This window comes from Chrysochloris asiatica, unplaced genomic scaffold, assembly GCF_000296735.1.
Source record: "Chrysochloris asiatica unplaced genomic scaffold, ChrAsi1.0 scaffold00004, whole genome shotgun sequence".
Taxonomy (NCBI): Eukaryota; Metazoa; Chordata; class Mammalia; order Afrosoricida; family Chrysochloridae; genus Chrysochloris; species Chrysochloris asiatica.
Window position 1 is genome coordinate 31,889,625 of NW_006408522.1, and position 15,701 is coordinate 31,905,325.

Below are 15,701 nucleotides of genomic sequence, written 5' to 3' on the forward strand. Positions count from 1 at the left end.
ATATATATATATATATATATGTATATATGTACTTTCTGGAAATATACTCAAGAATCACAACAATCTTTACCTCTGAAGAGGAATGGGAGATTTTACATACTCTATTTACTGTAAATATTTTATCATGAGCACATATTATTGCTATAGTTCTTTAAATCACATGTTATGCATAATACTTTACTTTGGATTGAGAGTATATATATACATATATACATATATGGAGCTCTGGTAGCGTAGTGGTTACAAATCGGGCTGCGAGCTGCAAGGTCAACAGTTCGAAACTACCAGCTGCTTTGCGGGAGAAAGATGAGGCTTTCTGCTCCCATAAAGATTTACAGCCTCGGAAACCCTGTGCAGGGTCGCTATGAGTCGGAACCGACTTCACGGCACATAACAACAACTATATATATACATATATATATAAAACAAAAAATATATTTCCACCTAGTAAGAGAGAATGAATACATTCATACTGTTGAATTATGAATTGTGACTGATTCTTAGCTTTAAAATAAGTATTATTATAAACCAGTTAATATAGCAAAAACATAATACACTCAAGTACCCCAACACACAAAAAAACTTGAAGCAGCATTCAATCAGTATAATGATTAAGAGCATGGGCTTTGAGTCTGACAGACCTGAGCGCAAATTGTAGGCCTACCCTTACGTCCTTAGGCAAACTAATAAACCTCTCTTTACCTCATTTTGTCAGCAGTTAAATGGGGATAACATCTATTTCATAAGGTGTTATAAGGCTTAATAATGTATATAAAGCACACTCAGTATAATGCCTAGTACAAGATAACTGTGTCAACCTGTGGTATCAGGAACAACATGGATAGATCTTAAAAACATTGTGCTAGATGAAAAAAGGCAAATACAAAAGACTACGTACATATTTTGTTGTTGTTAAGTTTCATCAAGTCGATTCCAACCCATAGCGATCCTGTATAGGGTTTCTGAGGAGCAGCTGGTGAGCTTGAACTGCCAACCTTGCAGTTCAAACGACTTTGCAGTCTGGCGCACTAAGCCACAGCGCCACACCAGGACTCCCATACATACATATAGTCTGATTCTATTTACTTGACATTCTAGAAGTAAAACTACAGGGGCAAAAATTACAGTGGTGCCAGAGATGGAGGCATAGACGATGACATGGAGAGATGGAGCGGCTGGGAGAAGGAGATGGGCTGTGTGTTGATGACCGGCGGGGAGATGGGGGCGAGGGGGGGGGAGATGGGGGCGAGGGCAGGCTTGTGAGGTATACTCTGATTGGTTGATGATGCATGGAGGGGATTGAAACCATGGCAATGTAATGATATACGACAGGATGAATGTAAAGCTAATGTTCTTCCCTGTAAACTATCACATAATTCACAACAAAACAGTTTAAAAAAAAAATCACATCAGGGGTAGGGAATTAACTAAAAGAACCACGAAAGTATTTTCTTTTCAAATACAGATACACCTTTACATTTCAAACTCCACCATTCTTGCAATATAAACAAATATAAAACATGATTTGCTAAGGTAACTACATGGTGGTACGTTAATAACCAAAATGCTCCCTGTTAACATTTGTTCAAGTTTTTTCACAAAATGATCTCATTTAATCCATGACTGACAGTTTATCTACGTCCAATAAATATTGAAATTATCAGTGTTGCTTTGAAAGACCTATTTTTAAAAGAGGGAAAGAAAAATCAAAAGGAAAACAACAACAAGGATACAGATTAAAAACAGAAGACACAAAATCTATTTTTCTAATTCTCAGTGACTATAACAAATCTGATCAGTAACAACATTAATAGTCTCTAAAGTCTTTTTCTACAGTTAGAAGCAGACCCAATGTATGCTGTCAAGTTCATTCTGACTCATAAACAACCCTACATGACAGAGTGGGTTTCCTGGGCTATAAACTTTATTATAATAAATCTTCACAGAAGAAGATTACCAGGTCTTTTCTCCCAATGCACAACTGGTAGGTTAAACCAGGAACATTTTGGTTAACAAAAGAGCACTTAATGACTGCACCACCAGGGCTGCTTCAAATCAGACCTAAATGTGCCCAAAGAAACTTGAAATTCTTTACTCTTAAAAACTACTGAAGTTGATGATGCACACAGGGGACTTAAAAGCTACTGAAGTTGATGCATGGAGGGGATTATAGCCATGGCAATGAAATGATATACAATAGGATGAATGTAAAGCTAATGTTCTCCCATGTAAACTATCGTATAATTCTCAATAAAAGAAAGAAAAAAAGCTAATGAGCAGCCATCTAAGATGCAACTATTGAAAAAAGAGTGACAGAAATTAAAGATGCTTGGAATCAACTAATCCGATGGACAAATGGAATATGTAAGCATCAGTCTGTTATTCTGAGATCAGAGGAAATAGACGGTGCACAGTTACGACTAACAGCTACTCTGAAATAGATCACGTTAGACGAGTTGTACTAGTCAGAAAAAGACTAGAGGAATCTGACATTGTGGCACTCAACTACCCTTAGGTCTGGAATGGAACTTAATCTCATGGCCCAATTTTTAGCCAAGCAGTAGATATATATGGAATGCAACAGCATTAGTAAGGTGTATTCACCATGGAATGGTGATACAAAACCATTTAAGATCAAAAGGGCAATATCTACCTAAGGATAAAGTACTGAACAGTTGGGAAGGAGGTTGAAATGGAATAAGAACCACAGGGAGAAAGTAGGGTAACAGTTGTTGTATGGGTGGGAGAGATAGCAGTCACTGAGCTGAAACAAAGTGTATAATTTATCAAATGTAAAACTGATGATCTTCCCTCTGTAAACCACTCTTCACTCAATTCACAGTAAAACGTTTAAAAAAACAACAAACTACTCAAGCTTTTCTGTCGCCAGGTGCCAGTTCTTCCTAGTCCTCCCTCCCTGTGGGGGGAATAATGGCCATTGCAGCCCAGACAGAGCTCTACTGTGGCGAGGAGTCAGGGAGCTATTCAGGCCACGCCTTTGAGCCAGCAGCCCTGATGAGTTCAGCCTCTCTCACAATTGGGGCACAGTCATCGTGGAGCACTGCTGGAAGGTGCCACTGGCCGGGGAGGGCAAGAAGACGTGATTGTACCGGCGACATCGCATCTACAAGCTGGTGGAGGACACAAAACACCAGCCCAAAGACAACCTGGAACTCATCCTTACGCAGTCTGTGGACAAACCTGGAGTCCGAGATGACCTGATTTCAGGAAACAAATCTGTGGGCCATAATCCCCGGAAAACATGAAGCTATTTGAAGAGAAGAAATTGCTGAGAAAAGCAGGAAAATTAAAGAGGATCCAGGCCCAGGCAGGTTCCGAGACAACAGTGAAATTTCTGAGGAGCTGTCACCTGGAAGTGAGGATGAAGAAGAACGTCAAATGGGAGCTAAACCCTGAAATAGTTGCCAGTCACTTCTTCAGGAACCTTGGTGTTGTGGTAGCTCCCCATACAGTAAAGTTGCCAGAAGAAGCCATCACATGAGGGGAAGGCTAACACTGGTGTGAGGTGACAGTAGTAAATGGACTTGACACTTGAGGGTGCCGATGTCTCTGGTGAATTTTGAGAGGCCGATGATCAAAAGATTCAAGTACTGGTTAGCCCAGCAGGCTGCCAGAGAAAAGGCCTCCAAAAGTTCACAAATACTCTGAGTAGCATAGTGATTACGAGTCAGGCTGCCAACCTCAAGGTCAGCAGTTCAAAACTACTAGTGGTTCCGCGAGGGAAAGATGAGGCATTCTGCTCCCGGAAAGATTTACAGTCTTGGAAACCCTGTGCAGGGTCACTATGAGTCAGAACCGACTCCACAGTACTTAACAAAAACACCACCACCCTTTCTCCAAAGCAGCCAAATGCCTTCAGGACCCCAGTGTTCTGCAAAGCAGAATCAGAGAAACAGTGCAATAGAGATAGGCCAACACCCTGATCTCACTCCCAGCTCTGACTGAATATAGAATTTTACAGTCCATATGTGGACAGCAGACTAAACTGTACATCCTTATTCACCATTTCCATCTTGGACTTTCTTCACATTCTTCTTTGTTGGGACAGTCCTGCTCAAAAAGTACCAAGCTGTAAGTTTGATAAGCTGGACATCAATGGACAGAAGCAGTCCACAGACTATCTAGCCTCTCCTCCAGTAGAACTCATTGGAACTAAAAAGAGCTAGCCGTTGTCTAGTATTTAGCTCATTCTCATCACACAAACCAAACATTTGTTTCTCAAAAGAAATAATAAAGAGATTATGTTCTTTGTTAAAAAAAAACAAAACAAAACTACTCAATATCAACAGGGAGAAAAAGATTTCAAATTATAAGAAAGATCATTTAGGGATTTATCAGGGGAGAACAAAATCAGATATATGCTATATAATAATTATTAAAATACTTATTTTTAAACTTCAATGTAGTTACGAAACATCTGACATGAAATATTGAGAGTAACTACAAACACATGAGAACATGTTTTTTAAGTGTTGATTTTTATAAAAACTTGAGGCATACATCAGTAGTATTTATAAAGTAATGTCAGTAGTGAATACCCTGTTTTCTTCCATCATGTGTCACATGTAAACTGTTCTTATATGGAGGACTTCTAAAAAAGGCTTAAAGTTTCACTCTAAGAATGAAAATCTGCATCTAAACCATCTTAAGTTTCAAAGATTAAAATCCATTTTTGAAAATAGAAGTACAATGTGAAATAATTCTCTAATAGAAACCTAATGTGGTTAAACAAATCTGAAAACTCATCTCAAATGATATGTTCATTGTAAGCATTAAATAAATAGTAGACCAAAACTTAAGATATCCAAAACCATGACGACTACTCAAGCAATTGGAAATGTCTGCCATGCTCTACCAGAGACCAAATTAATTAGAAGATCTCCAAGGAGTAGTCTGGTGATCTAGAGATCTGAGAGAATAGATGGTGAGTGGCCAAGATCTTTTCAACTATTCTTAAACAGACTTGACCATAATTTGGCTTTGCCAGGGTTAGTCCAGCCCAGGAGAAGACCCATCCTCAAGGTGTTTAAGAAAAAAATGGGCCTAAAGGTTCTGAATAATCTCTATTAGGTGACCATTCCAAGCCAGGGTCAAATTATACAGCAGCTTCTCATTCTAAATTCACCAGTAAAAAAACAGCTGAGCTCATCTCTTATGGCAAGCAGTGACTCATATAGTAAGTTTTAGCTGGAAGACTAAAAAAAATAAAAATAAAAATAAGATTTTGCAGTTACGATGTGATCGCAGGCTAAAAGTCTGTGTATATGTAATATAGAATGTGATGATTTTCTCTAGTCTTCTGTGCATGTCAAAGACTCATCCCCACAAAATTCATGCCTACAAAGGCCAGGAATAGTAAACGAAAGTATAATATATTACAATCTTTTTTTTTCTAAAACACGGAATGAAAAAGATAAGACTTCAGTCTAAAAAACAAATGTATGAGTCAGAACTTAACAAATAACAAAAATAAGTTATTTGATTTTAAAACTTTGCAAAAATATTACTAAGAGAAAACACTTACCATATGCCAGATTCTGATCAAAGTACTTTATCTACAGTAATTCATTTAATCCTCCCAATGGGGTAAATGTGGCTCCATTTCTTAAGTAAGTATGTAGTCGTTGTTAAGTGCTGTTGAGTCGGTTCTGACTCATAGTGACCCTGTACAGGGTTTCTGAGGCTGTAAATCTTTATGGGAGCAGAAAGCCTCATCTTTCTCCCATGGAACTGCTGGTAGTTTTGAACTACTGACTGTGAAATTAGCAGCCCGATTCATAGCCACCCTGTATATGGTTTCTGAGGCTATAAATCTAAGTATGCTGAGGCATAAAAGAGCTAAGTAACTAGCCAAGATCACACAACTAGTAACTGGTGGTCTGGGATCTGAACTTAGGCAGGATAGTTCTAAAGTCACTATGCTCTATCACCTCTCCTAATTTTGACTGGTTTAACAACAATCCTTCAGGCTTTTTATAAAGGATCACAGAGATATCAAAAGGATCCAAAGAATCAATGGAAGTCTTGTATACATTAATAAGATTTACCTCTTCAAAAATAGCTCTGGAAAAATCTCCACAACGTAATGTGCCATCATAGCTCAATGACAGTATGTGGGCAGAATTGGCAGGTGAAAAGTGAAGACAGCTAACTTGCTGACTATGGGGTTGAAAAACATACACCCCATATTCATTAGGTTGCTGGGTCTGGAAGAGAGTAGAGTTGGACAGAGACAAAAAATTGTGAAAAACCGTAAACTTTACTAATGTCATTAATACCATTAAACTATTTACATCTAGATTATGCAAGGACGCTTCAAAAAGTTCACCCAAATACGGGACTGAAAGATAATGGAAATTTTCAACAAAGTTATTGAAGGCCTCTCATATTCAGTCTCTTATCAGTCTGTAATTGTACCCATACTCTGATTCAGAAAGTCAGACTTCAAAACCTTATACTGTTATAAATTATTTTTTTTTATTTTCAATCCAATAATATTTAATCACATTTAAAACTTCACAGCTCTTTGCAACTAGCAGTTTTTTAATAACCTAGAGGGTGAAAAAAAAACAAAAGCAAAAACAAATGCTCATTTGAACTTTTGTTCATGAAAACCTCAGGAAATGAAAAATCTACTCGTTATTTCACACAGTATCATTCCTTACTACCAAAACCACTATCATCATACCTTTTGCTTTCTAAGTATACGTCTATACTAATATATCATTCGCAGCATAATTTTCACAAGGTAGTTTGTTGTAGTACAAAATGATAACTTCAAAAGCATTTTGTCCTCTAAATATATCCTGAAAAAGCATGTATCTTTATTTAACCAATTATTTAAATTAATATCAGCATTCAAAAGGAGCTCTGGTAGCGTAGTGGTTACGAATAGGGCTGCGAACCGCAAGGTCAGCAGTTCGAAACTACCAGCTGTTCTACAGGAGAAAGATGAGGCTTTCTGCTCCCATAAAGATTTACAGCCTCGGAAACCCTGTACAGGGTTGCTATGAGTCAGTCCTGATTCCACGGCACACGGCCACCACCACCACCATCAGCATTCAAAGGATTTTCCTTTCTAAAATTGGATTATTAACACCTTAGTGAAATAGAAGGTTAAAAAGTTAGGTCAGCAGTTCAAACTCACCAGCCAGTCCATGGGCACAAGAGACTGTCTGCCTCTATAAAAATTTACAGCCTTGGAAAGCCGAGAAAGCAGTTCTACTATGTCCTGTAGGATCACTATAAGTTGGACTTGATGGAAGTGGTTTGGTTTTGGGTAAGTCATTTTCAGATTTGAATGGATACATTCTTATGTGATATTTATAAATTAGGACAACTATTACCTCCAAATCCAGCTAAGTCTAAGTCTGTTCTGCAATACTTAAGAATCTTTGGTTTTTGAGGCTTTTTTTTTTTTTTAAATAAAGAGAAAAATTTTTTTAAAACCATGAGTCACTGGGCCTGGGGGTGCTCAGACCAGTCTCGGGGGACACCATGGTCAATTGACATAACATAGTCCGCAGAGATGTTCTACATACTACTTGGATGAATAGCATCAGGGGTCTTGAAAGTTCATGGGTGGTCATCTAAGATGCAGCTATTGGTCACTTCATGTGCAAAAGAAAGAAAAATGATAAGAATTAAAGAGGTGTGGAATCAATTAATCCACTGGACTTACAGAACATACGATCGATCATCAGTCTCTATGAATCTGAGACTAGAACCAGACAGTGCCTCGCTACCCCTACCAACTGCTCTGAAAGGGAACACAATAGGAGATCTGCCTAAAGTGGGATAAAATGTGGAACAAAATAATTAAAAATTGATTTTGAAATAAAGTGTAGTGGTTGCGAATCAGGCTGCGAATCTCAAAGTCAGCACTTCAAAACTACCAGCAGTTCCATGGGAGTATTCTGCTCCCGTAAAGATTTACAACCTCAGAAACCCTGTGCAGGGTCACTATGAGTCAGAACTGACTCCACAGTACTTAACAACAACAACAACAACATATTGGTCAGAAAGAGACTAGAGGAACCTGAGACTATGTCCTTTGATCACCCCTTCAGATCTGGAAAGGAACTCACCCTCAGGACCCAATTTTCAGCCAAAGAGTAGATAAGATTTATAGGGGTACCAACAACACTAGCAAAGTATGCTAACCATGGAACGATTAGGAAGGAGGATGGAATGCAGGTGTGAACCACAGGAAGGAAGTGGATAACTACTGTTACACAGACAGTATTGTAATCACTGAGATTAAACAAAGTGTATGATTTGTTCAATGTAAAGCTGATGTGAGGATCTTGTCTGTAAACCTTCACTCAGTTCACAATAAAAAGTTAAAAAAAAAAAAAAAAAAGCTCATAAGCAGCCACCTAAGGTGTAACTCCCAGTCTGTAGGGAAAAAGAGTGACGAAAATCAAAGATGCACAAAAATAATTTAATTAGTCCAAAGAACTAATGGGCCACATGAACATCAGACTCCATGCTGCTAAGACCAGAAGAACAAGATGGTGTCTGGCTATCTCTACCAACTGCAGTGAAAGGGATCACATTAGAAAGTCCTGGATAGAATGAAAGAAAAATGTGGACCAAAACTCAAAATCATTAAAAAGACTAGGCTTACGGGTTGGATAGACTGGTACAACTCCTGAGTCTACAGCCCTTGGTCATGCGCTTCAGGTCTATAACAGTAGATAGGTTTCAGATAAATAGATAAGACTATAAGGGGTACATGTTCAGTTCTGCAATTGGACATGGATACTCCTCCTTCAAGAGTCCCAAGTTCTCATAATCCTCAAGGTCATCTTAGTATTAGTTCTGCACTTAAACTCATTAAATAGCTCATTTGTTGTTAAATGCCATCCAGTCAGTTCTGATTCATAGTGACCTTGGATAGCACTTCTGATTCATAGTGACCTTGGATAGCACTTCCTGGTATGGAGCGGCTGGTGGTTTTGAACCGCTGACCTTGTAGTTCAAACAGATCTTGTGGTCTTCAACAACACTAGGACTTCAACACACAGTAAATTGAAATTCTTTCTAATTCCTAAAATTTATAAGCACAAAACCATAATTCTCAAACAATTATTTATAAACATGTGGCTCTAGTCTATTTTCTATTTCCTTCTAACTTATATAACTTGAAAAACTTAACAACTTACCAAATCCCAAAGTCCAACTTGACCAGATTTACTGCCAGCTGCCACCAAAATTCTAGTTTCTGATGGGTGGAGAGCCACAGAGAACACTGAATTTCTGGTAATTTTACAAACAGTATCTTCACTGATGACCATGCCACTTAAACTGGCTTTGTAGCTAAGAAAATAAAACAGCTAAATTTTAAAGGTAAACCAAAAACAGCAGTCAAAAATAAATAAAAGGCAACTTAAAAAGAATTACAACTAGTCAATAAACGTGGAAAAAATATTCAATCACCTGATAATCAAGGAAATCAAAAAAGGTACTATATTTTATCTTGCAAAATTTCCATTGATGATCTTAATAACACCACAAGCAAGTAGGCTTCAACTAAATGTATACACTCACACAAACACTGCTAGTGGCAGAGTTCACATAATATTTCATTTGTTGATGTCATCTTGTCTGTTACACACACACATACAACACAAAGTTATATAGGAAAAAACTCCAGGGAGATTAAGTAAACCCAGGAATACATACTCAATGGAAAACTATGCAATCATTCAATAATAGCTAGTACCATGCAACCACAATGTTAAATGAAAAAAGCATTATTTCTAAATTATATATACTTTAGAACTTAACAAAGTAAAAATCTATGTCACTCATCTAGTTTGTTGTTGTTGTTAGGTGCCATTGAGTCGGTACCGACTCACAGCTACCTTATGCACACTAAAAATAAACACTGCCCGATCCTGGGCCAACCTCACTACTGTTGCCACGCTTGAATCCATATAAGCTGCCACTTGGCCAATCCAACTCTTGGGGGTCTTCCTCTTTTTCTCTGACCCTCCACCTTACCAAACATAAAGTCCTTCTCCAGCGACTGCTGCCTCCTGTCAATATGTCGAAAGTATAAAACACAAAGTTTGGCCATCTTGACCTCCAAGGAGCACACTGGCTGCACTTCTTCCAAAACAGATCTATTGGTTCTTTTGGCAGTCCAAGGCACTTTCAATATTCTCCTCCAACACCATAACTCAAAAGCATCAATTCTTCTAGGGTCTTCCTTATTCACTGTCCAGCTTTCGCATGCATATGAGGTTACTGAAAATATCATGGCTTAGGTAAAGCACACCTTAGTACTCAACCTGACATCTTTGCTCTTCAACACATTAAAAAGGTCTTGTGCAGCACATTTGCCTAGTGCAATACATCGTTTGATTTCTTGACTGCTGCTTACATGAACATTGATGGTTGACCCAAGAAGAATGAAATCCTTGACAACTTCAATAATTTCTCCATTGATAAGTATTGTTTATTGGTCCAGTGGTAAGGATTTTTGTATTCTTTACATTGAGATATAATCCATACTGAAGGTTGTGTGCTCTTTGATCTTCATCAGCAAATGTTTTAAGTCCTCTTCACTTTCAGCAAGCAAGGTTGTATCATCTGCATAGCGCAGGTTGTTATTGAGACTTCCTCCAATCCTGATGGCACTTTTCTTCATAGAACCCAGCTTCTCGGATTATTTGCACAGCATACAGGTTGAATAAGTATGGTGAAAGAATACAACCTTGTCACACACCTTTCTTTCTTTTTTTTTTTTTAAATCATTTATTGTGAATTATGTGATAGTTTACATGGAAGAATATTACTTTTTCATTCATTCCATCGTATATCGTCTCATTGCCATGGTTACAACCCCCTCCATACAATCCTTCCTCCGTGCCCCTCAGTCTTCAGCACACAGTCACTCTCCCTCTCTGGATCTAAAGTCTCCAGCTGCTCCATCGCTCCACATCATCATCTTTGGCTCCATTTCAGGCATTATTGCTTCTCTGGGTAGGGTCCTGCTCTCTGCTCCTCTCCCTTGACGGTCCCAAGGACCTCCGCTCCTAGACTGAAAAGTTAATCACTCCCCTCCTTACTATAAAATGTCTACCTTTACATTTCCAACCCTCACAGTCAGTCCTGATAACACTTATTCACTATTGTATCACAAGAGACCTATCTGGATTTCATTGCATCAGATTGAATACTACTCACTGGAGATTCTACCTTTCTCCAGGCCCTCTGGTTCTAGGTTCCCTCTTGAAAGCTTGTAAGCCAGTCAATTCTTGCCTTTGTAGCTCCCCACCCCCCTTTTTGGGTAGCCAGTGTCCAAGTTGCTCATCCCTGTCCACTCTGTGTGTAGAAGGGGTGGGAATGATTCTTGTTACAAGGGCCCACTCCCTCTTTTGAGCTACTGCTTCCATAGGTGTGGGTCAAGTTCATCAAATTGTATGAGCATGCTTTTTTTTTTTTTTCTTTTCCCTCTTCGTTTTACTTCTGGTTGAGCTCTGATCATCCAGTCATTGAAGCCAGGACAAGTAGGTATCATCTGCAAGTCACACACCTTTCTTAATTTTAAACCATTCAGTTTTCCCATGTTCTGTTCAAACAACTGCCTCTTGGTCCAGGTACAGATTCCTCATGAGCACAATTAAGTGTTCCGGAATACTCATACTTCGCAATGTTGTCCATAACTTGTCATGATCCACACAATAAAAAGCCTTTGCATAGTCAATAAAGCACAGGTAAACACCTTTCTGGGATTCTCTGTTTTCAGCCACAATCCATAGGACATCAGCAATGATATCCCTCCTTCCACAGCCTCTTCTGAATCCGACTTGAAAGTATGGAAGTTCTCTATCAATGTATGCTTGCAGCCATTTCTGTATTACCTTTAGTAAAACTTTACTCGCATGGGATATCAAGAGATTGTCCAATGATTTCCAAATTCCGTTGGGTCACCTCTCTTTGGAATGGGCACAAATGCGGATTTCTTCCAATCAGTTGGCCAGATAGCTGTCTTCCCAATTTCTTGGCAGAAATGAGTAAGTGCCTTCTGTGCCGCCTTACTTTCTTGAAAGATTTCAATTTTCATTCCATCAATTCCTGGTGCCTTGTTCTTTGCCAATACCTTCAATGCACCTTGGACTTCCTCCTTCATTATCATTGGCTCTTGATCATATGCTACGTCTTGAAATGTCTGAACATTAACCACTACCTTTTGGAACAGTGACTCTTGGTATTCCTTCTATCTTCTCTTGATGCTTTCTGCATCATTCCATAATTTGCCCAAAGAATTTTTCAAAAACGAAAGTTGAGGCTTGAATTTTTTCTTCAGTTCCCCCAACTTGAGAAATGCTGAGCATGTTCTTCATTTTTGGTTTTCTGATTCCAGATCTTTGCACATTTTGTTGTAATATTAGGCTTTATCTTCTTGTGCTGATCTTAGAATTTTCTGTTCCGCTCTTGTATCTCATTTCTTCCATTTGCTTTAGCATCTCTACGCTGGAGAGCCAGTTTCAGTGTCTCTTCTGATATCCATTTTGTTGTTTTCCTTCTTTCTTGTCTTCTCAATGACTTTTTGCTTTCTTCATGTATGATGTTCTTGATGTCATCACACAACTCTTCTGGTCTTCGTTCTTTAGTGTTTAATGTATCAAATCTGTTCTTCAGATGATGTCTAAATACAGGTGAGATATATTCAAGGCCATATTTTGGCTCTCGTGGACTGGTTTTCATTTTCTTTAGCTTAAGTTTGAATTTGCATATGAATAATTGATGGTCTGTTCCACAGTCGGTCCCTGGCCTTGATTTCACTGATGATATGGAGTTTTTCCATCATCTCTTTCCGCAGATATAGTCAATTTGATTTCTATGTATTCCATCTGGTGAGGTCTTTTGTGTATAGTTGTATGTTATGCAGTTTAAAGAAGGCATTTGAAATGAACAAATCATTGGTTTTGTAGAAGAATTCTATCATGTGTTCTCCAGCATCATTTCTATTACCAAGACTGTATTTTCCAACTATTGATCCTTCCTCTTTGCTTCCAACCTTTGCATTCCAATCACCAGTAATGATCAATAATACATCTTGACTGCATGTTTGAGCAATTTCAGATTGAAGGAATTGGTAGAATTCTTCAATTTCATCACTAGTTTTAGTGGTTGGTGTGTTAATTTTGCATAATAGTGTATTAACTGGACTTCCCTGTAGGCGCATGAATATTGTCCTATCACAGACAGCATTGTAGCTTATGATTGATCTGGATATGCTCGTTTTGATAATGAATGCAACACCATTCCTCTTCAATTTGTCATTTCTAGCATAATAAACCATGTGGTCTCCAGATTCAAAATGGCCAATACCAGTCAATTTCAGCTCACTAATGCCTAAGATATTGATGTTTATGCATTCCATTTCATTTTTGACATCTTCCAATTTTTCCATATTCATACTTCATACATTCCTTGTTCTGATTTTCAGTGGATGTTTAATTATAGCTATTTTTCTTTATTTTGAGTTGTTCCCCATTAGCAAATGAAGATTTCGCAGGCTTTTCTCCCATGGGCTTTACTCTATTCAAGCCATCATGGTCAACTCTACTTTGAGGAGGCAGCTCTTTCCCCGTCACATTTTGAGTGCCTTCCAATCTGAGGGGCTCATTTTCCGGCATTATATCTGACAGTGTTTATCTGCTATTCATAAGGGCTTCAGTGACTAAATATTCAGAAGTAGTTCATCACTCCTTCCTAGTCTGTCTTCGTCTGGAAGCTCATCTGAAACCTGTCCACCATGGGTGACCCTGCTGGTATTCAAAATATCGGTGGCATAGCTTTCAGAATTACAGCAACTCACAATCCACTACAGTACGACATACTTATCTAGTTAGCTAACATTTAATGAAGACATATGCTACGTACTGTTCTGGTTATTTAGACAAAATCTCTGCACTCATGAAGCTTATATCCTAGTAGTATTATATATGGAAACACTTACAAACAAAACCAACCATTTGACTAGAAACATTACGGGTAATTTTTATTCAAAATTCATATTCTTTTCACTCAAAGATCTCAGAAAACTTAAAATAAAGGCAAGAAATTTAGATTACCTTTCAAGGCTAGATGATTCCTTCTTAGTGGTCTTACTACTTGTCTGAAACATTGGGAAAGATCAAGGATCAAGTTAATATATGTATTGAAATTTCCCTGAACCGATATTCAAAAGGATGTAGGCCCTTCCAAGTGATACCTTGCTCATTTCTGCCCATGTCTGTATAAATCCTTTAAACAGTTCATTGTCATCATCGTTGTCATCATCTTGATTTTCAGGAATCATTTCTAAAGGCCCAGGAGGTAATAAAGGCTGTTAAAAAAATAAAATGTAATTTAACAGAATCCTTCAATAAGCTGTCTACAAAAGACATACCACAAAAATGGAGACAAGCTAAATGCCCATCAACTGAAGACTGGCTAAACAAATTATGGTACATACACACAATGAAATACTACAAAAACTTTGAAGAATAAGGATGAATCTATGAAACACGTCACAAATAACATGGCTGAACCTGGAGGACATTACGCTGAGTGAAATTAGTCAATCACAAAAGGACATATATTGTCCTTTTGAGGTCAAGGTTTCAAAAAGTTAAAATAAAAGGTTTTCTTGGTTAAAGAAACAATCTATGATGGTTGGGATGAGTGAAAAAGAAAATTATTCATGGCTAGAGAGTAGACACATGTTAACATGGGTGACAGGGCAGGCAATATACAAGGGGGAGTTTAGTAGAGGAAAGATGAAGGTAGTGGGAGATACAAGGAGGAATGCACCAGTTAAAGTGAACAGAGGTAAATGCTGCTAACTATTGGTACATGTTCACTATTGGGAGAGTTCACTATTGATGTGTTTAATGTAAATCTGATAGGCTCTGTAAAATTTCATTCAACTCATAATAAAACAATTTTTAATGTTTTATTTTGAATTATGTGATAGTTTACATGGGAGAACATTAGCTGTACATTCATCCTATCGTATATCGTTTCACTGCCATGGTTACAATCCCCTCTATGCATCATCAAACAACCAAAGGGTATATATACCCTGGCAAACAAAAGCTCAGAAAAGTTAAATAATTTACTCATGTTCCCATAGCAGGTAAGCCCTAACGAAATACAAAATCCAACCCATGGTGACTATGAAATTCATATTCTTACTTAAACCACACAATATTCAAATTTTAAATTAATGAAAAACAATAAAACCACAATTTAATGAAACTTTAATCTAGCTTAAAATACATCAAAACTTTTTCCAGTATTTTGTTACGTTAATATATTGTATTTGCATGTTTTTCTTACATTTTCATCTGCTTCTAATGCTGGCTGGATTGGATCTGCTGGTAATGGGACTCCAAAAGGGTCTACTTTTAGTAACCGCATTGACCTTCTACAGCCAATCTCATTTTCTCTCTTCTTAGGTTTCTTTCTAAAGGAAGGAGAAGAGAAAAACCATACTCGTATAAACAGTTATCCATATTTACTAACAGTGAGGAGATAACTTCCAAGATGTATCTCAAAAGTATATATGCACACAGTCACGCTAATTTTAATAAAAAGTCTGCCTGGAACCAGCCTAAGTGTTCACCGTGGGGAGGTAAAGGTGTTAAATAAATTATGGCCTACAAAAATGACAGAAT

The 15,701-nt window shown here is 37.9% G+C and overlaps 1 protein-coding gene and 1 pseudogene across 1 annotated transcript in view; one reads left to right on the forward strand and one right to left on the reverse strand.

Moving 5' to 3' along the window:
• The window catches only part of WDR76 (WD repeat domain 76), a 49,609-nt gene that overhangs the window by 6,717 nt on the left and 27,191 nt on the right, over positions 1 to 15,701 (reverse strand). The window contains exons 5-9 of the mRNA XM_006831879.1: positions 15,364 to 15,490; positions 14,255 to 14,368; positions 14,115 to 14,158; positions 9,189 to 9,342; positions 6,069 to 6,227 (exon numbers count right to left, since the gene is read on the reverse strand). Coding sequence (XP_006831942.1) covers positions 6,069 to 6,227; positions 9,189 to 9,342; positions 14,115 to 14,158; positions 14,255 to 14,368; positions 15,364 to 15,490 — 598 coding nt within the window. The remainder of the gene's footprint in view (positions 1 to 6,068; positions 6,228 to 9,188; positions 9,343 to 14,114; positions 14,159 to 14,254; positions 14,369 to 15,363; positions 15,491 to 15,701) is intronic.
• On the forward strand, positions 620 to 3,669 carry LOC102824886 (annotated as a pseudogene).